General features: G+C 31.7%; 1 protein-coding gene across 1 annotated transcript; it reads right to left on the bottom strand.

Moving 5' to 3' along the window:
- Positions 1-6,044: 6,044 nt before the first annotated feature.
- LOC134696530 (uncharacterized) lies at positions 6,045-21,728 on the bottom strand. Its single transcript, XM_063558370.1, has 8 exons — positions 21,602-21,728; positions 14,182-14,401; positions 13,190-13,398; positions 12,590-12,754; positions 10,206-10,395; positions 9,044-9,139; positions 8,160-8,252; positions 6,045-6,373 (listed from the first exon to the last, which is right to left on the bottom strand). The coding sequence occupies exons 1-8, from the start codon at positions 21,646-21,648 to the stop codon at positions 6,074-6,076; spliced, it is 1,320 nt and encodes a 439-aa protein (XP_063414440.1). The 5' UTR covers positions 21,649-21,728; the 3' UTR covers positions 6,045-6,073.
- Positions 21,729-23,944: the final 2,216 nt, after the last annotated feature.

Below are 23,944 nucleotides of genomic sequence, written 5' to 3'. Positions count from 1 at the left end.
CACAGACGTAAAATGTGACTTATTTATGACGTAATTCTATCATATTTCTATCATATTTCATTATTGGAAGGAATTAATTCTAATTTATACTTGTCTTTGTGCTTTGTCTTTATGCCATCTGTTGTTTTACTAAATAAAGACAAAACTATTTTACCAGTGTCCAAAGGTCATATATCGATTGATAGAAAACAAATCCGGGTTACAAAATAAAACCGATGGAAACACATCAACTAAAAACAAACGAACAACAGGAACACTGAAGTGAAAAATAAACGCTTATAACTACGATGAACACGAACAATAAATATCCAATTTTTAAAGCATGAGCGTATGCCATTAATACCATAGCAGAAAGTAGAATAGACTTTCGTCGGCTCCTTCTGAGTACAGTGTGAACTGCACTTGTATCAGTTTAATTATTGTTTTAATCGAATGCCGTTGGAATTCAATATTCATTAACACAACAACTAAATTATGACAGCTATTTACCAAATTGTTATAATAGATTTTTTCAAATTGGATTCAACTCGTACGCATCAGTGATTATGATTGCATTATTTTAATTGAATTTATACGTACATGCTGCAATTGAAAAGAATGTAGGTACATGTATACCTCAAACCTTGATGTTTTGAAAAAAACAAAAATTACAGAACTTGAAAATTGAAAATGGAATGACTCTGATCAAATGATAAAATTAAAAGCTAAAACACACTGAAAAATATTTCTGAACCAGTGGTGGATTAAATGTGGTTTTGCAGCTAGCAACCTCTCACGTGTTTGACAGTCGCATACCTTGTATATTAGAATAATTTATGAAACTTGCGTCTTTATGTAATGATACAATGTACTATATAACAATTGTAAAATCTGTTGCCTCTGAAGCGCTTTTTTATATTTACCTTTTCAGGAACTATCAAAACCAAATGTTTGAACGCTACATATCTATATATATATCTAGGATATTATCTTCGTTCACTGTACTTAATATCAAATTACACATCATCGAAATGCTAGGTCTGACCCGCACACCTGTTTCGATTCTTATACATCTTTGGTTTTGAAAATAAACGACTTTGAGCTTTCCTGATGTAGATAAATCCACTTAAAATGTATAAAGCGTTAATTCAGTCTCTAAACATTAATTCCATCACAAAAAGTAGTCAGGTTTACGGGTAACTGTAAAACTATAAGTTGCATGTCTGTCAATATGGACAATGCGATTTTCCATAGGAAATTCCATTGCAGCTAAAACTGTGACACTTTTATTATGAAGTTGATATGCACTTCTATTTTATTTAAAGGTTAAAACATAGGAATGTGTGGCATATTTTCAACATGTATATGCCCTGAACTTGTTACAGTTTAAAATTATACTAAAATTATGTACACCTGTTACTCTTTGTCTACTTTATGAGGTGTAACATAGAGATCATATCTGGGAACAAGCACGTTAACAAATTGACATATCTATGAATATTATGTATTACACCAAAAGAGGCGTGGTTTGTCAAACAGCTGTATTTACTAAGTGTAACCTATAGTACCTACACTATTTGACATTGCATATCAGATATGGATACAACTAAAAATGCAAAGATAATTCCGAGGCAAATTCAAAACAGAAAGTCCATTATCAAACGGCAAAAAGCTTAAACACATCAAACGACGGATGGATGAAAACTGTCATATTCCTGACTTGATACAGGTATTTTCATATGTAGAAAATTATGAATTAAACCTGGCTTTATAGCTAGCTAATCCTTTCACTTGTATCACCAGCCCAGTAGTCAGCACTTCGGTGTTGACATGAATATCAATTATATGGTCATTTTATAGATTTTCTGTTTACAAAACTTTGAATTTTTCGAAAAACTAAGGATTTTCTTACCCCAGGAGTAGATTACCTTAGCCGTATTTGGCACAACTTTTTGGAATTTTGGGTCCTCAATGCTCTTCAACTTTGTATTTGTTTGGCTTTTTAACTATTTTGATTTGAGCGTCACTGATGAGTCTTATGTAGACGAAACGCGCGTCTGGCGTATAGAATTTTAATCCTGGTACTTTTGATAACTATTTACACCACTGGGTCGATGCCACTGCTGGTGGACGTTTCGTCCCCGAGGGTATCACCAGCCCAGTAGTCAGCACTTCGGTGTTGACATGAATATCAATTATATGGTCATTTTATAGATTTTCTGTTTACAAAACTTTGAATTTTTCGAAAAACTAAGGATTTTCTTACCCCAGGAGTAGATTACCTTAGCCGTATTTGGCACAACTTTTTGGAATTTTGGGTCCTCAATGCTCTTCAACTTTGTATTTGTTTGGCTTTTTAACTATTTTGATTTGAGCGTCACTGATGAGTCTTATGTAGACGAAACGCGCGTCTGGCGTATAAAATTTTAATCCTGGTACTTTTGATAACTATTGTATGAAAGTCGCATATTTCCATTATCTTGACAACGATGCGTGACTAAAACAAACAGACAGAATGGGTATAAACATTCCCAATTTCCATTTTATGTCTATTTATGCAATATTAATCATAGATATAGAGTCTGTTAAACAATCAGATACTTAGTACTATAAATTACCTGATATAAATGACAGTTTCGTTGAGAGTACAAAAATGACTTTATATCCAATCATAACTCACAGTGACTATAATCCTACAAAAACCCAAGAAATGATTTAAGATGGTTCAAAGTCAAGTCAAATACTAATATATTTGATTATAAGGAATCAATAATAGTATATTAAAACAGATACAAATAAATTAAAAAAAAATTATAACATACTCTTTTCTGGATGAAAAAATATTATGTGATTTAAAGACGTTTTGCAAAAAATATAATTTAGTAGTTTTTGCTGTAAAGAATGGTGCTTTTTGAATATTCTAAAGTTCTTCATCAGTTCCCAAAAGAATGACAAGAAAATTCAAAACGGAAATATATATATTATTCTATGATAACAAAACTTACCACGATGAAAATCAAAGATCTACAAACAATCCAATATTTTATTGAAATCTGATTCACATTCCCACACGGGATGTTTTCTTAAATTCTTAATGATCAATCCTTCAACAGATATACCATATAATCAACAGAACGTGTATACCAAGGTTTCCTTAATTAGATAAATATTATAATTTGATAAATGAATCGCATTATGTTGGTTAAATATTTACTTGTATCATATCTTAAGATGTAAGTTATTACCTTATGAAATATTAAGTTCTTTCTTAACAATCATCAAAGTTCAGAATCATTCAATGGTTTCAGAACAGATGAGACGTAGGGCAGTAACGCTTCCAAGACGATTATAATGACAAAATCGATCAAGATATTCTTTCTGTAACCTGAGAGACTAATAAATATTTTAGAATTACATATTAGATAAATTTGTTTCAAATCCTCTATGGACATTTTTATTTTCTAAAAACATAAGACAGCGAATCATATCATTTAATATTACAGATGATGCATATTTTTCTTTTTAAAACCAGAACGCATTACAAAGGAATATTACACTTTAATTTGATTGGAAAAATATTATACCTAATGTTCTTTTTTTAAGGTAGATTTGTAAAGAAAATTATTATATTTTTATCATGTATATATATATGTAAAGCGCCTTAGAGTGATTTTATTGTTATATAGGGCGCTATAGAAATTTTTACTATTATTATATTATTATAGAAGCTTGACACAGACGTTTGAATGATTTCTATTTTTTCTGCACCTTGTTAAAAAAAACTGCTGTCACTTACCTGTTATTCAGTGGTTGTCGTCTTTTTCTGTGTTACATTGTTTTCATTAATGTGTACATAAATATGCCGTTCGTTTTTTCGTTTGGATTGTTTAAAATTTGCCATTCTTGGGCCTTTTATAGCTGCCTATTTGATAATACGTTTGCTATTTTCTCATTGTTGAAGGTCTTACGGTGCCCTTAGTTGTTAATTTCTGTGTCATTTGGTCTTTTGTGAAAAGTAATCTCAATGGCAGTCATACCACATCTTCTTTTTCTTTTTTTTCATTGACTAATACTGTAAATATATTATGTAAACAATTAAACACATGTTCTTTTCTTCTGAGCATATTCGAAGTTTTTTTCATAAATTCATGTGAAGTTCTTAACATTATACAATCTCCAGAAATTTTCTATGTATAAAGACTTAGTTTCTGAGCACTGTATTTTCCTCATTGTCACCTGGGAGGGGGGGGTGAATATAACGGTTCAAATGATGTCTGATAAATTTCAAAAAGACAGGAACGTTTTATTTTTTTAAGATTTACTTGAATTTAAACTTTTATTAGATTAGGTCGTCATGATTTTTTTACAAAGAGCTGAGCCTTCACGATGTAAATGTGACATATTAATATACATTGTGTTTTTCGCCAGAACAGGTTCGTTTGATTTTCTTTGATGATGTTAGTAAAAACAAAAAGAATTATTTGCTGCTGATTGACTGACGTTGTCTAGTTTTCGGAACTTTTCTTGATAAGGTCATCAAATATACGGATAATTTGCTTGCGCATAAACATCCAAAAGAATTTTAGAAACTTAGTCATCAATAAAATTAACGGTACCAGTTTTCTTGCACCAGATGCGCATTTCGACAATACATGTCTCTTCAGTGATGCTCGTGGCCAAAATATTTGAAATCCAAGCTTATATAAAAGATGAAGAGCTATAATCCAAAAGGTCCAAAAAGTATAGCAAAATCAGTGAAAGGAATCAGAGCTTTGCATGAGGGAGATACATTCCTTAATTTAAAAATAATTTCTAATATTTTGTAACAGCAAATTTTAATAACACAAACAATCCGTATTTTCATGCCAGTACCGAAGTACTGGCTACTGGGCTGGTGATACCCTCGGGGACTAATGGTTCACCAGCAGAGGCATCGACCCAGTGGTAGTAAAAAAATTAACGGTACCAATTTTCTTGCACCAGATGCGCATTTCGACAATACAATGGGACTTTCATATATTTGATGTGATGTTTGCTGAAAGCTGTACGACTTAAAGTAATATAGTTTTTTTCAATCTCCGGCGCAGAGTTCATATCCGTTTCAGACATGCTCCGCAATACTGCACCTAATATTGAGTGTAGTGTTACGAAGTATTGAACCGAACGGATATGATCTCTTCGCTGGAGATTGAGTTTTTATATCTTTTTATGTGAATTCCAATAATAAAACTGAACCACTTACGGAAACAACAACAAACATGGCTGCTTTTGCAGAATGTAAAAAAAACAATAGACTTCCTCATTATAATTTGTGTAGCAATATTCCATCGGCACCAGCATGTATATGTGTCTCAATTGATACGTTACTCTAGAGCTAGCTGAAAGTACGTTGATTTTGTTGAACGAGGAATACTGTTTTCTCAAAAGTTGATTAGACAAGGCTATGAATCAATCAAATTAAGGGCGTCACTCAAGAAATTTTACGGTCGCCATCATTAGTTGATTGGCCATTATGACAAAAGTATGTCAGAAATCATATCTGATATTCTTTCTCAGTCATAATAATCTCCCATTAACGATCTGAACAAAGAAATAACACGACAGGTGCCGTATACGGTGCAGGAAATGCTTACCCGTTCGGAGCACCTGATTTCACTCCCGGTTTTTAGTGAAGTCCGTGTTGTTTCTTAATTATTATTTATAACTGTTGATGTTAATGTCCTTTGGTTTGATGAGTCTTTGTTTACTCCTTGGTTTTGATTGTTTTCGTCTTGTTTGTCATGTCTTATTGTGTTGAGTTTAACGATTTTGTGTGATGGGGTCGAAATATTACAAGTTTACATGCATATTATCAATAGAATCGTTGAAATTTTTATACTTATGTGTCTCTGCATCAAACATTATTAGGTTTCATAAAATAAAGTTTGTGATATTTTTATTCTGTCATAATGATAAAATACTATGGAGGAGTTTGAACAATAAGAAAACTTTCACAAAATAAATAAAAAAAGAATGTTAAGTTTAAGGCTAACATGTACACAATCAAGCACAACTGTAAGTAGATTTAAGAAGATAACATTTATTACGCATTTTATTAACCTTTATTTTCTGACATCGGTTGCACAACACCTTTACAAAGCAAATTACCGCCTTTGTGAACATATATAACAGGCCACACAATAAAGTCTATATAATTTCCAGTTTTTTTATAAGATCGAAAGAGATCCAAGTCAATTTTCGCTCCACTCGGGAAATCCCATTCAATATAAACTTTAGGATCTTGAATCTGTATCATCCAAACATATTCTATGCAATCTGATACATATTTAGCACAGGCTATGATGTGTTCATCAGTTACATTTGACCTAGCTTTTCTCAGATGAATCCGAAGCTTCTACAATAACATACAAATAATAAATTCACACTTTAAACAGCATGGGTTTGAGTTTATTACAGTTTGAGAGAGTTCATACTTAGAGAGGAACCGACTGCAATGGTCAACTATGTTAGTGGCATAGTGATTTGGTTTGTCTTTTAAGTAATTGGATTGTGATATCATTTAAGTTCCTGTTGATGAATTCACGTTTTCTCTTCGAAACTTTTTCGATTATTAGCTGGATATGTGGGATAAACTCTAAGAAACCGTTATAGATGATCTTAATGATTAAGATTATAACACAATATTGACTGCTGTACCCCTATTTTTGACATGTTTACCTACTATGTATGTTTGTTTTGTTCACGCATCGTTGTCAATATAATAGAACTTGATACCACTGTATTACAAATAAGAGGTTTAGCTCATAAAAGCTATAAAACCATGTTCAATAAAACATTTTCTACATAAAAAAATGCCTTTAACCAGTCAGTATTATGACAGCTGTTATTCATTCGTTTGATGTGTTTGAGCCTTTGATAGTGGACTTCTGTTTTGAATTTTCCTCGGAGTTCAGCATTTAAGTGATTTTACTTTGACACGTTGTATACCGATAATATATTTTGAGGGTTAATTTTTTCGTGACTTTGTGTCCAAGCTAGTCTTACAAAGATCTGACACCACTCCGCTTTACGGTCTGTTTTTGTATTTATCGAATCAGCCAATGACATTGTAAGCTTCAAACATTTGAAAGTGTGTATACATTCGAGAAAAAAATCATTACAGAACGTTTCCTTATCCATGTAGGCAAAAGTGGACACAAGATCTGTATTTTATACTTTGTAACTCTTTTGACGTTCCATCACTGATCATCTTTTATTCTGATTATATTGTCCCTTACAAAATTAAAGATTTAAATTGGTGTCATTATTAAGAGTAACTATATATCCTTTTATTTCATTTGCATATAATAGGATTAAACGCCTATTCAAATGAATTCGTTGGTATATAAACTCGACAAATTTACTCACAAACAAAAAAGTCCGAATGATATGTTTGTGAGTGACTTGGTTCAGTTTATACACCAATACATTCCTTTAAAAAGGTATTAAATCTTTATAATTCTTAAAAATTGGAGATATGGAATATATTTTCCTATTTGTAACCTCTATTTACTTAAATTGTATATATCTGTCAGTGAATAGATAATTGTTTGTAAACTCAAAAATATGAACTTCATGAAATTTCCTATCTGATAACAAATAAAATACAAACACTCTATTTATCATTCAAGCAAATATTTTTGTGTTTAATAAATTAATTAAACGACTATTGTGCAGTGAAAATAAATTTTGTTAACGTCAGTGTTATAATCGCCGCCATCTTGTTTGCACTGGTTACAAAAGGGAGTTCAGTCAAACTCGTCTATCGAAAAATAAACAACGTCAAGATCAACTACCGAAAGTCCTGTCGACCAATCATATTAACGTATTATCTTATATGCAAAACATACAGGAACTATTCAAAAATGTTTGTGTACGTTTTTATGCATATTCAGTTGTTAAAATCTAGAAGTAAATTTTGAACATATTGATTCACGGTACCATTTTTAAAAAAAGGACTGAAGTATATTCTACACATTACACCGTTATTTTTATATTTCAGTATAACAATCGAATTCCCTCTAAAATTACTACAACAATTTAGTATGCCATACTCAATTGTTGACAAACACCAATCACTTATCATACAAAACTGGAATATTCAAACTGCAAGTGAACTTTTAAAAATAAATTGAATTTACCTTTTGTAATATTTCAAGGTTGGTTTCTGTCAACTGAAGTCTCAAGTTCTTCAATTTTTGTAACATTTCAGCAGGAACAACTTGATTTGAAGGCTAAATGGATTACAAAGAAAATTAACTTAGAGATAAACGTAATATTTTCCTCCATGTAAAAGCAGTAGGTTCAGTAAGACACATGTTTGGCCCCAAAATATAGCAGTTTTACAAAATTGTTAAAATGTTAACTTCTAGTTATTTATTGGAAAGTAAAATGCTTTTGCTACATAAATATGGGTAGTTTTTTACAATACAATGCACATGTATCGGGTACTAGCATCATTAAGTCATGCTAAATTACTGAAATCTTCACAATTTTAGCATTTTAGTTAAATTATAGATGGTTTCCGTCTAAAATGAAAGTGTCCGCATTTGTGTTCATTCTAAATACTGAAATGCAAGTTGTATTTGATGATAATACATAACATAAATAAAAGATTGAGGCTGAACACGGATGTAGCTTTTTTCATATTTAAGCTAGAATCGGAGCGTTTTTAATGAATAAATCTGTTAAAATCTTTCACATAAACAAATTTAATCAACTGAAATAGACGCTAAAGTGTTTAAAAAGTGTCTAAAATCTTTCGTCAGATGAACTTGAAATTTGAGGCCACAATCGGCCCTTACCGGACCTTCTCCTTTGACAAAAAAAAAGATCTTACTTTTCCTTTTCATCAACATAATAGTTAGACAATTATCTTTATTGTATTTTGGGTATCATATTTTAAAGTATCAAACACTAGTTCTTTTGCTATGTCCATTATTTAAGAGGATTTCAGGTTCAATAAACAAAAATAAAAATCTGCGTATATTCATACATTACCCGCCAAATCTGTAACTAAATTTACCTCCTCGACGTCTCCTACACCATCATAAACAATCAGAGCTTGTTTTAAATGATGATTTAAATCTGAAACGATCCTTCCACATTCCTCGTATGCATCCTTTAAATATATAAATCCAACACTAAATCATGTAAAATTACAGTAGAAGATACAGGTTGGAGTTCTTGAGTTTGGAATCCCTTTCTTATGATTTAGCGTCATTAAGCTACAATTCAGGCTTACAATAATACATGGTGTCGTTTGAGAAAAATTCAACACCTGATTTAGCTAAAATTCTTGATCAAACAGCATTTTTAAATTCGTACGATTTTTTTAAAGCGATATTTAAAACCTATAAATGTTTTTTAACGTTTTTCATCGTGAAACTATTGTTTTAATCCATACCATCATCTTAATCAGTAAAACAATGTTGCATTTCCAAATTTACAAGACGAAGGAAAAAAATCTAGACCAGACCATAAAAATATTAAAGGCAGGAAAACGTGAACGTGATTTTGCTAGACAACTCGTCTCACTGTTCATACATTTTATTTAAGGCTGACAGGATAGGCTGGTGACCGCTTACTATCAGATCAAGTTATGGCAACGCCACGTCGATACAATTCGATAACGCACTCATTTGCCAGAAATTTTTAAGAAACGTCAGCTGCTTTTCAAGTAATTATATGTTAGGGCAGAAAACTTCACAGTTTAGATGGGTCCAATCTACTGGAGTGCCAAAGAATTTACTACAAAAAGATGTTTTAAGCTCTTAAATTTAAACCAAGTTATTAAGAGAAAAAAGACCAAATGGGTGGACTGATGACATATCAGATACATCCTATCTACAAAATATTTTAGTGTTTCGTATTTAAAATCCCTCAATACATGTCCGTATTATATCATCCTGTTCTACTATCAATGAAATCAAAACATATGTATTACAGGGTTTGGTATTTTACTTAGATCATTATCAGCACAGATAATGGCTTGGTAGGTCTTATTTAATTGTGGGTTTTTCTCAAACGGTTTTCATATTTATTGAGTGCTACGTTTTGCGTTAAACCGGTTTGTTTATGCAGTTAAAGACTATAATTATATATACTATATATCGACTATATATCGACGCATTGATAAAAAACTCGAATTCTATTTTTCGTGGATTACAAAATATGGAGCTACTTACTGTAAGAAAATGCAATAATATATTGACACATTCCTTTTCCTCTAAACCAAAATCTTCTAAGGCTTCAATACTTTTCGGCCATTCATAATCAAACATCTCGGAGATCTTTTCTGCTATTTTCATTGGTCTATTTGGATCTGATAAATCAGTGTTTGCAGATATATCAACTCTACCATCGGCTGTTTCCGTACTTAATACAGAAGAAAATATAAATCAAATCTATTCGTTCATAGTGTGTTAACTTACGTTTTTTTATTGAGTTAAGCCTTCCAATTGATATTTGATCGTGTGGTTTTCTATGTTGTGATGTTATGCTATTATTTCAGAAAAGGGAGAAGGTTTGGTACCATTAAAACGTTAAATCATGCTGCAAATGTTTGCACCTGTCCTAAGTCATGAATCTGATATACAGCAATTGTCGTTTGTTTATGTGTATTTCTCATTTCTCATTTTTTATATAAACTAGACCGTTGGTTTTCCCGTTTAAATGGTTTTACACTAGTAATTTTGGGGCCCTTTATAGCTTTTGTTCGGGGTGAGCCAAGGCTCCGTGTTGAAGGCTGTACATTAACCTATAATGGTTTACTTTTGTAAATTGTTATTTGGATGGAGAGTTGTCTCAATGGCACTCACACCACATCTTCCTATATCTATAGCTCAATCAACCAAAACGAATCATACAAAAGCGTTTGAAATGTATTTCGTTGTGTATGCATAGATTCAATTATTGAATCAAGATATTTGTAGATACATGAGAGGTATATATAACAAACAATATTCAAAAAATATGCTACAACGTACTGTTTTAAAGGTCATTTGAAAAGTCTTAATTGTATACAATTTACATGTTATTTTTACCCATAAACTTGGTACTGCTGAAAGTCTTCCGATTCAAGATCCTCGTCACACGATTTCATAAAACTGAGGCCATTTAACGTAGAATAAAGACAGAAACAAATAAGCTATCGAGCAGGGTCATACTATCTAAATATTTGTGTATATGAACTCATCATAGACATAAGGATTAACATTTTGTACTTCAGACGCGGTTTAGCCTACAAACGACTCAGTGACTGATGCTCGAACAAAAAAAAAGTTATATAAAGGCGAAGTCACAGTACGAAGTTGAAGAGCATTAAGGACCAAAATTAGTATGTAAACGCAAAGTTAATAAACTGACTTTAGATTATGTTTACTTTTATTTTAGGTCTACTTCATCCTGTATGTTTTCAAATGTGTTGGTCCTTATATAGCTTCGGCTTTCAATATTCTGATAAATCAAGAAATGTACTTTGGAAGTATAAACTGTATAAAGTGTTAGTTTCCATTTTTAAGATGTAAATTGGAAAGAAGAGTTTTAAAATTATCATACATTAATGGAAGTTTAAGAACGATATTCCCTTATATAGTGTTATATCAAAAATTAACGTAATATTTTTAGTCAAATTAGATAAAAGTTGGTACAAATCAATTTCATACGGATAATGCGATATTTTTTCAAGAAACAGCCTTATAACACTCTTTATCGACGCATGTTTTATAAGATTTTAAAACAAAGAAATTAACGTTTGAAAGACGCATTCTAACATAAAAATACAATAAAGGAATTAAAAAACCGGATCTTTTGGATGATTTTTGCTTACAACAATGATTTTAATTTTAAAATCCTCACTTATTTTTCTCATAAAAATGGTCGAATTACAGAAGATTTTTTTTTCAGTTCTTCCCTTTGACAGCTTTAATTATTTAATAAGTTGGTGAATCAAAAAAAAAATCACAAAGGTTTTGATGTTGTAGATCAGAAATAGCCTGTATATGTAATTTTGTGTTAATCTATACTGAATATAGTTATATAAGAAGATTGCCGGGTTTTGAAAGCAAACAAAAAATAAAGCGATGAGCAATATGTTGTCAACAACAAGCTAAAGCGGTGAATCGGTAAAATGATACATAATCTACGCTTAACAGATCATTTACAAGACATCTTTGAGTAGTCCGATAATATAAGACTTCGTATAGGATCCTCAAGTCTCTTCAACTTTGTACTTGTTTGACTTTATAAATATTTTGATATGATCGTCACTGATGAGTCTTATATAGACGAAACGCGCGTCTGGCGTACTGAATTATAATCCTGGTACCTTCTATAACTATTCATAACATTTGCATTCAACGTTTTTTTTATCGGATTTCTTTTTTTACTATCCGTACCTGATAAAAAAAAATGTTAAACGTAATGATATTCAACATTGACAGTAAAAAAGTATCCGATTAAAAAAAACGTTGAATAAAAATGATATGAACTCAAGAGGTCTGATATTATATGAAATTTCATTGATGAATATGGTAAGGACTTAGTACGATAACAGTACATTTAAAATTACCTTTCCTTTGTTGAATTTGATACACTTTCTTGTAAAAGTTTAATTTCAACATCTTTTTCCATTATTGTTTTGTCTCGCTCTTCTAATAAACATGTTAAGTCTTTTACTTTTTTGTTTTGTTCCAACTGTTCTCTTTTTAACATCCTGTAATCTTCTTCTAATTTGCTGTGAATAAAATGAAAACATCAGAGGTTGTATCATATGAAAGTTACATTAAAAATGAGTGGCTATGAATTTGAGAACAGGGAAAAAAAGAGATATAAGTTACTAGACAAACAATAATGAAAGACGGTTTTGAAATTACGAAATAAATGTGCCGTAATTTGTAAACGAAAATTAAGTAAAAATGTATGATGTAAATTGATATGATTACCATCGAGACAACTACCCATGGACCAAATAACAAAATATTTAAACATTTTTGAAAAGGTTACTAAAGGCTAATAAATGTACCTGAAAAACGATTGATTCAGTTGCCATCATAAACGAGTGACTTTATTTGAAAATGGGCGTCTTGATTTCTCGTTCATTACCTTTGAAAAATCATAAGGGTTGAAGGACTAAATACTTAGTCTTGAAAATGTTTTTTACATGTTGTACCTTTCCTGTGTAGAATCAGATGTGTTTCCTTGTAAAAGTTTTAATTCTACATCTTTCAACTTTTTGTCGCGTTCTTCAAGCGAAAAAGTTAAGTCTTTAATCTTCCTCTCCTGATTTGACTGTTCTTTTTTCAAAACTCTGTTATTTTCTTCTAATTTCCTAAAATTTTCTTCTAGTTGCGATATTTCACTAAATGTTACGTGAAATGCCTACAATAATCACACATTATACGAATTCAATTGATTAATAAAGTGTTTATCACACGGGTAAAGTTCTTGAAACAATAAAAAAAAACTTTAATAGATACTCCGTACATTATTTCTTTTTTTCTATCCCGACGCATGAAATCTTTTTACGCTCTAATTGCGAAAGTGTTTCGATCATTTTTATTTCAACAAAAATTAATATTCATCTAAACAGGACTATGTTGACTTGTTTATGTTGAACCTTTAACAATGGCATTGCATTTTGTGAATTATATTTGTCATCAAAAGAAATGAATCATTGACTTTTTTAAAACTTCTTTCGAACAACATGGGTTACTCTTAATTGGAGCTGACAATGCTTTCACTTTCAAATCACAAAATCTTGTTATTAATTGTATTAGTTTTGGATAAGTGCACTTGGTTTTATTCGTTGAATTTTTGAGTGTTGCCTTTTCCATCAACTTATGATTTCATATCCAAAATATCTTTTCAGGTTTTTTTAAATTGTATACGTTTAATTCATGCCTTTTCCATGTTATTAGAAGTTGGTTCTTAATTGTTTATACGTTGAAATTCAAACGAGCAAAATATCCCCTTCATCTCTTTTTTAATATGTCAATTTATGCTTACATGTCATTCCTTTATAAGGTACAAATTCTTGCTAGATTGACAGCGTTTGAATATATGTGGGTAGGTTTTAGAATTGGCATGCTTTGGATAACGTTTTTTTTAAATCATTTAAAGTAAAATAATAACATTAAATAGTATCATAGAAAGAAGACATACTGAATTAAGTAAGTTCATTTTACTGTGAACGTTGTCTAATAAAAGTTGTTTTGTATCTTCATAGTTGTTTCTCCGGTTTTGTTCTCTGGCCTTTTTTGTTGCTTTCACTTTCTTCCGTAAATCGTTTAAACCATTTTCGACATCAATGATTGCATTTTTAACAGTATCATAATTAAGTTCTGCACACACTTCATTTTCAGTGGACGGAATTTCTAGTTTTCTACAAGAAAGCAATTTAAATAGACATGTGTTATAAAAATAAAAAGATTTGGTTATATTGCCAACGAAAATACTTTCCACAAGAAAACAAATGACACAGAAATAAGACATTACTATAATGAAATATGAAGTCAACTCTCTCACAAGCAAAAACCGTAAAAATATAAAGGTAAACACTACCGGCATCGAGACACATTATATACATACAGGGTACTCATTTTACAAGTTTTACATTGAGTTTATTAGTACGGAAACCGGACAAATCTAATCCCCTACGTAAATATACAGCAGAATGTATTGTTAAGAAATGATTTAGGAGTGATTTGATAAGGTAACTTGTTGGACCAATTGACTCTTGGCAACGTATATGAAAGTTAATGGCGGAATTATATTTTTTTTAAATTATTTTAGCTTTTGTCAAAAAATTTCAGTCAACCCAATACGGACATGGAATCAGAGCTAATATGCTTGAGGGAGATTCGAAGGAGATTCTGAAACAAAGTTTGCTTACCTGGATCACATTGCTTACAAAACATACACAGAGACCAAGGTATGGTGGTTATATTAGTACCTAAATGATTTGCGAATGACATTTTTAAGTGGATGTTAAGTACAATGTAATACGTTAGTGTGACAGAGGACGATATTTAAAAAGTATGCTTGTTTCATATACAACAATATTAACCTTCATTGTCTGGTATTAGATGATATATTACAGATTTACAAATCACCATTTTTGAAAGTCTTTAAAAAAAAGCCAAAATAGCGGTCGTAACCGTTTCAACACTTACATTAAGTTATTGGACATATAGTTTTTTTATCTTTATTGAGGGGGGATAGGAGGGGTCCTGATCCCGAAATCCCGGGCTTAAAAACACGAAATCCCGAGTTCCCGAAATTCGAAAACAAGAATTCCCGGATCCCGAAAGGGTCAATCCCGAAATCCCGAGCTTAAAAACACCAAATCCCGGAGTCCCGATAAAGGTCCTATCCCCCCTCTTTATTTTGTCGAAGATATAGAGGCTTTCTAGGTTTTCTCCACACACAAAAAAAACAGAAGTTTCCTTAGATAAATTCAAAACACAGCTCAGTACCGTAAACCTGTTTTAATGACGAATAATCAACAGAAAGGAAGTAACGTCATTCATGGAATGAAGGTTCCAATGTTCATGTATTGTATTGGGAAGTCACATTGTTAAACTATATCTGCTAGATACTAAATTTATTTTGATAGTTAAAAAAAACCAACATTACAATCATTGTCGTTCAGCAATAAATCTGAAGAAACACAATCCACTGGGTACATGTTCATTGTTACATGGTATCTTTGATCAGATTTAATAGTTTATATAAACTTTAATTTTGTATATATACAATTAAGCTAATCATAGAAACCAAGATTGAAATTTTATATTTGCGCCAGACGCGTATTTCGTTACCCAAATAACTCATCAATGACGCTGGAATAAAAAAAAATGTTAAAAAGACTAAATAAAGTATTGACGACCAAAATACATAAAACCTTGGCAAAATACAACTTAAATAATCTATTCCTAAGGTAGAAAAGCCTTAGTATTTCAAAAATTCTACGTTTTGTAAACAGTAAATTTATAATTATAGACATATCAATAATAACTCAGGTCAACACATAAGAGTTGACTACTGGGCTGGTGGTTACCTCAGGAAATTAAAACTCCAACAGCAGTGGCATTGACCCAGTGGTTGTAAATAATTAATCATAGATAATTCAGGATTGAAGTTTTATATTTGCGCCGGACACGCGTTTCGTCTACAAAAAACTCAAAGGCTTAAACTGTTCTGCGGTTTAGTAATACTGGATAATTCTACAGTTTAATTACTGAATAATTACACTAAGACTTAGCATGAGGTCTGGAGGAATATCGACAAACGGAACTACACATTATACATGTACATTGATACGCTTGAAGAAAAGAGTATATCAAAATAATCGTACATCTCAGTCATACTTACATCAAAACAAGATGATACAATAATACCCAAAATCATTTAGGATAAAACGATATATATATATATTCAACTCGTCTGAACATCAACCCAACTATGATAAATCTGTGCTTTCGCAAATTTCTTATTTTCCCTCGCCGGGATACGAACCCATGCTACTGATATATCGTGACACCAAATCGCCTGCACTGTAGCCGTCCCGCTAGACCACAAGACCACCTGGGCTTCATAAAAATTAAGCATTCGGTGGCCGGGTGTTACCTTTCCACGTCAGTTTTAATCTAGCGGCGTACTACAGTACATGATATGTAAGGCATGAAGATGTTATTTTTACAGATCAGCTAAATTATCTATAGTAAAGGATCATACAAATTAATTTAAGATACAGTCACAGAAAATAATTATATTTATAAGTACGTTTGAGCCAGTGACAACTCTACAACAGATTTATCCATCGGATCACCAGCAGTAATGGTGATACATGGATGTGTACATTATGTATATACAACTCGTCTAAACATCAACCCGACATTGTAAGATCTCAAAATTTTTGTTCTTCCCTCGCCGGGATTCGAACCCATGCTACTGAGATATCGTGACATATCTATATATATTATATATGGATATTAGATGTGATTTGAATGCCAATTAATTAAAAGTTGAAAGTTACACTGCGTAAAAGAAAAACCTTTCTAATGTAACAACGTTTGTGACGTTCATTTAAATTGGATAACATAACCAATTGTCATGGCATCAATTCACAATTGATGCTATGAATAGTACGCACAAGCGCAGACGACAAATGTCAGCTTTAAATATCTGTTTTGTATTTAAGCTCCGACGGCATCAATTGGTGATTTGGATGGTTGCAAATATCCGTTTAATAGCTCCGCTAACACGTCGCCAGTTAACTTAATTTGCAATTATAAAATCAACCATTGATGTCGTCGGAGCTGAAAATACAAACAGGTATCTCCTAATTTAAGACCAAAATATAGTTTTCAACACGGAGTCTTGGTTCAACTCGAACAAAAAGCTATAAATGGCCCCAAGAATGAATTTTGTAAAACCATTCAAACGGTAAAACAAACAGTCGAATCGATATAACAAGAGTGCACACGCTGAAATGTCTCGCCTTCTTTACTAATCATTGATATTATGTAGATAGACCTAAATATAAAGCTTTGTTACAACTTTCAATTAAACTCAACATTAACCAAGAAAACAAAACATTGATCAATAAACCATGAAAATGAGGTCAAGGTCCGATGAACCATGCCAGGCAGACATATACAACTAACAATTCTACAATACAACATATATAGTTGACTTATTGCTTATAAATTAAGAAAACCAGACCAAAACACAAACATTTCACGCTTAGCAATGGACCGTGAAAATGAAGTCAAGGTAAAATAAAACCTGCGTAACAGACATATAGATCATAAAATATTTCCATACACCAAATAAAGTTGACATAATGCTTAAAGTATTAGAAAAATAGACCTAAACTCAAAAACTTAACTTTGACCACTGAACCATGAAAATGAGGTCAAGGTCAGATGACACCTGTCAGTTAGACATGTACACCTTACAATCATTCCATACACCAAATAAAGTAAACCTATTGCATATAGTATAAGAACCAGATGCTCCGCAGGGCGTAGCTTTATACGACCGCAGAGGTTGAACCCTGAACGGTTGGGGCAAGTATGGACACAACATTCAAGCTGGATTCCGCTCTAAATTTGGATTGTGATTAAATAGATGACACAGCATAGGTTTCTGACACAGAATGAATGTATTCAAATGAACTTAAAATTTTTGTTTTCTCTTAGAGCAATTCACTATGCTGTTGAATATTAATCCTCTCAAAAAAATGTTTGAAGAAATTTTCTTTTTATTTATGAAATTTCAAATGAGAAAAATTGAACCCAATTTTTTAATCACATCCCCCTTTCCCTTATTCCAAAACTAATTTCAATTAAAATATTCTAATGGAGTTTGCAACAATTACTACTCATTTAAATACATCATAAAATATTAAGATGTAAAAAAAACTGCTTGTTATCACTGAATGGTAAAGATTATTTAAATTTATCAGTTGGTAGTAAAAAGTGAATATACATTGTATATTGTATATAACAAAGATTTAAGTTGATTCTGGACAAAGAAAGATAACTCCAATTAAAAAAAATTCTTGCAGATATTTCTTGCTTACTATACTGGACAAAGAAAGATAACTCTTAATTAAAAAAAAAATTGCTATTTCACAATATTGTGAAATTAGATATTTCTTGCCATTGCACAATACTGTGCAATTGAAAAGACTTGCTATTGCACAATACTTAATATAATAATTTTAGATCCTGATTTGGACCAACTTGAAAACTGGGCGCATAATCAAAAATCTAAGTACATGTTTAGATTCAGCATATCAAAGAGGCCCAAGAATTTAATTTTTGTTAAAATCAAACTTAGTTTAATTTTGGACCCTTTGCACTTTAATTTAGACCAATTTTAAAACTGGACCAAAAATTAAGAATCTACATACACAGTTAGATTTGGCATATGAAAGAACCCCAATTATTCAATTTTTTGATGAAATCAAACAATGTTTAATTTTGGACCTGGATTTGGGCCAACTTGAAAACTGGGCCAATAATCAAAAATCTAAGTACATTTTTAGATTCAGCATATCAAAGAACCCCAAGGTTTCAATTTTTGTTAAAATCAAACTAAATTTAATTTTGGACCCTTTGGACCTTAATGTAGACCAATTTGAAAACAGGACCAAAAATTAAGAATCTACATACACAGTTAGATTCGGCATATTAAAGAACCCCAATTATTCAATTTTGATGAAATCAAACAAAGTTTAATTTTGGACCCTTTGGGCCCCTTTTTCCTTAACTGTTGGGACCAAAACTCCCAAAATCAATACCAACCTTCCTTTTATAGTCATAAACCTTGTGTTTAAATTTCATAGATTTCTATTTACTTATACTAACGCTATGGTGGGAAAACCAAGAAAAATGCTTATTTGGGTCCCTTTTTGGCCCCTAATTCCTAAACTGTTGGGACCGAAACTCCCAAAATCAATACCAACCTTCCTTTTGTGGTCATAAACATTGTGTTTAAATTTCATTGATTTCTATTTACTTTAACTAAAGTTATTGTGCGAAAACCAAGAATAATGCTTATTTGGGCCCTTTTTTGGCCCTTAATTCCTAAACTGTAGAAACCAAAACTCCCAAAATCAATCCCAACCTTTCTTTTGTGGTCATAAACCTTGTGTCAAAATTTCATAGATTTCTATTAACTTAAACTAAAGTTATAGTGCGAAAACCAAGAAAATGCTTATTTGGGCCCTTTTTGGCCCCTAATTCCTAAAATGTTGGGACCAAAACTCCCAAAATCAATACCAGCCTTCCTTTTATGGTCATAAACCTTGTGTTAAAATTTCATAGATTTCTATTCACTTTTACTAAAGCTAGAGTGCGAAAACTAAAAGTATTCGGACGACGACGACGACGACGACGACGCCAACGTGATAGCAATATACGACGAAAATTTTTTCAAAATTTGCGGTCGTATAAAAACAGACCAAAACACAAAAACTTAACTATATCCACTGAACCATGAAAATGAGGTCAAGGTCAGATGACACCTGCCAATTGGACATGTACACCTTACAGTCCTTCCATACACCGAATTTACTAGACCTATTGCTTATAGTATCTGAGATATGGACTTGACCACCTAAACTTAACCTTACGCTTGTTCACTGATCGAGGTCAAGTGAAAACTGTCTGATGGGCATGAGGACCTTGCAAGGTACGCACATTCCAAATATAATTATCCAATTACTTATAATAAGAGAGAATTTAACATTACAAAAAAAATTTACTTTTTAACTAAATAGTCACTGAACCCTGAAAATGAGGTCAAGGACATTGGACATGTGACTGAAGGAAAGTTCGTAACATGAGGCATCTATATACAAAGTATGAAGCATCCAGGTCTTCTACCATCTAAAATATAAAGCTAGCTAACGGCGCCGACGCTATTTCCGGATCACTATCCCTATGACGAGCTTTCTGCAACAAAAGTTGCAAACTCGACTAAAACGAGAAACATTAATGAACCACATCAACAAACGACAATCATTGAAGATCAGGTTCCTGACTTAGGACAAGTGCAACATAATTGCAGCGGATTTTAACATTTTAATAGGTTCAAACGTTCATCCTTACCTGAAACAATAGTTTATCATTACAGCATAGACATATAAATATCAATTACAATACCTAAATAATGCAAGTCAGGCAATAAACATGCTGTCTATGGGGTAAATCGAATAATGTTTGCGTTGTTTTAATTTCTGTAAACCAACTTTTTTCGCGGATATTTCATTTTGCGTTTATCCTTAGCTAGTCCACTTCGCGGCGATTAAATTTCGCAATTTTCTAATTTACTTTATGTAGTTTGATAAGAAAATATCTTATTCGCGACGATTTAATTTCGCGTTATTTTCCCTCTCGCAAAAGTCGCGAAAATAAACGCTCGCGAAATTAAGTTGGTTTTCATTTGATTGTGGTGTTAACGTTCTAAGTGACTTTTACACCGCATTTTCTTGTATAAGCATTGCTCTACAACTTCGTTTCGTTTTATCTGATATTTTGCATTTTTAATGCACCACGTACTGTTCTGAAGAATGTTGAAAAATGTTATAGGTATTTGCCCCAGGCTTTCTCTAATAAATTCTTTAATATTACCATAGATGTATTTATGATATTACCAAGTTGTACCAATGTTTGTATGAACGCTAACAATGTAATACACATTAGAAAGTACACGTTTACTTTAGTTTGAAGATAGAAAATAGGACTTTCAAAGATATAAATTTGTGAATTGCCCTCTGGGGAATTGCCGTATCTATAACCCATTACCCAAATTTTGACAACTCACTTGACCTTCTTATGAATAAGTTTCATACAATGATATACATGTACATTTGATGAAAATCAATAAGCTTTGAACATTATAACAAATAGTTAATTCTATAAGTAATAACAAATGAAAGGTGAAGACATTTATAAATTTGTAAATTGTTTCACAGGTGTGCCCCTATGTAAACACTCCAGTCAAAATCTCCTTACAGGTTACGCATTAACCATGTTAATATGTTAAATCTTTCAATATATATGTTTACCTATTTGAGTTCCTTCTTCTGTGTGGCGTCAATCTGCGAAAACTCATGGTCTCATCAATTATTGTTGTACACAAAATATGAAAACTTTTGTTTACAGATGTGTACAGGGAAATACATCAGGTGTGCTATCTTTTTAGTGCGTGATAAAAATAGATATGTGATGTGCTATTTATAGAACAAGGATTCAACGTAAATTGTTTCTTTGTTTTTCGTTTATTTTTTTCATCTTTCTAAAAGTATAGTACTGTAACTGTTAACATCTTAATCCCACTATTTGCAATTTATATTTCATGTTTAAACAATAATGTAAATTGTGAACAAACGATATGTCAAGTTAGAAATGGTATGGAAATACTTTTACTAACAAAAACAAACAAACTGTTTATTATAAATATTTTTTCGAAGATATGTTCATTGAGGTGTCTAGTTGATATGCTAAGGCATTATGACTTGTAATCAAGTCATGACGGATACATACAGTGGTTAAAGTCATAAGTCAATAACATGTCTAATTAGACTTTCTAAGTGTTCAGTTCAAATTGTTATTTTGTGGCCAAGAAATATAAATAGGAATGTGGTATGAGTGCCGATGAGATAACTATCCATCTAAGTCACAATGTATTAAAAGATAATAATTCTATGTGTGCTAAGTAAACACAATAAAAGATTGGCAGATATATAAACTGAAAACATTATCTCCCACTAGACAGTTAAGAAGATACAGTACGTTATCTTGTTTATATTTTTATAATGTGTAATAAACGTCTACTTTGTTTTGCTGTTAGTAAAATGAAATTGCAACAATCAAGACATATTACCATTAGCAACAGAAAAGACATATTCTATACAAAAATATCATAAAAATCAAAAAGGAACATCACAAAAATACTGAACTCCGTGGAAAATTCAAAACGGAAAGTTCCAAATCAAAATGGCAACTGTCATATTCCTGATTTGTGTAGAATGACATAAATTTGTATTAGAAAATACAACTTACAAATGTATCTTAATAATTATTGTCATTTCACTTTTTGCTAACAGTATCAAAGATTTGTGGCCAGACCGCAAAAACTTAATGTTGACTAATGAACCATACAATTGGGTTTAGGTCAGTTGAAACATGCCAGGTAGACATGCCAGTTCAATCAGTGCAAACACCAAACTAGAGTTGCCCGATACAGCTTTAGAGATATGGACGTAGCAAAGTATGCCAAACAATACTTAGACCATGTGAAATTTCAGACTTTCTAACGAACATAAAGACGTTGGAGGATCCTATTTTCTAAAGAAAACGAGGAATACACATTTAAAAATCCTACACATTTTTTTGCACAAATCCTAATTACCACTCGAAAAGGGAGACAAAGTATATACCAAAGGGATGTTCAAACTCATCAGTCGAAAATAAACTGACAAATTAACGCCTAAACTAAATTAGAAAAAGACAAACAAACTAAGCACAAAACAAAATATAGAATCAAAAGACAAAGCAAAACGTGCGGATGATTTTAGGTAGGCAGGTCCTGGCCAACATGTGCCATTCGTCGTGTTGTTCATGCTAGCACAAACCCAGTGATGTCTTATTCGGTAGATCATATTAGAGCAAAAGGAGGGGACAGGAATATTGTAGTTACAAAAATTTGAACATATCTGTTGTATCTGTGCAACGGGTGTTACGTAATGGTCATTCAAGTCATGATTGCGTCCTTGAAATTAACGATGGACGATTTTTGCTCGAAACTCTTGGATTGAGCACTTTGCCATGATGACAAATCTTTCAATATTAAAGTTTGTGTTAATCACCTAGAAATTTATATAAAAAATAAAAAGGAAAATGTATATAACTAGCATGGTCTAAAATGTTAGCTCTATGAATATGACAATTTATTGGAACCATCAGTCTACTTCATCGAAAGCTCTAACATATAAATGACGGTTATGACCATTTAAAAGACCAATTTAAAAGATAAATCTTAATACTATGCTACAATTAAAAATTAACAAAAGAGTGAATCTACAATAGTGATAGGATGATTCTAATGGTCGGTTGATTTCTTATAGGAGCTATAGTCCTTGAACACTATTAGTCCAATTTTAGAACTGAATCATATTATCTTGTTTTTCTTTATTTAAGCATGAATAGAAACTGAAAACAATAAATTGAAACTGCAAAACCAGAAACAGGATATGAGCTGTCAAATTAACAATCAGGTTTTTTCTGTGTATCATGAAACTTTGAAGGTTGTTTGACCTGTCTCAATATGTACCCAATTTTTATTGTTACCTTATGAATTCAAATTATAACTAGATTTGTACTAAAATGAGCAACATAACATGTGCTGC

This window comes from Mytilus trossulus, chromosome 14 (assembly GCF_036588685.1).
Source record: "Mytilus trossulus isolate FHL-02 chromosome 14, PNRI_Mtr1.1.1.hap1, whole genome shotgun sequence".
Lineage (NCBI taxonomy): Eukaryota > Metazoa > Mollusca > Bivalvia > Mytilida > Mytilidae > Mytilus > Mytilus trossulus.
Note: the sequence above shows the minus strand (reverse complement) of the source record. Positions and strands in the feature narration are given on the sequence as shown.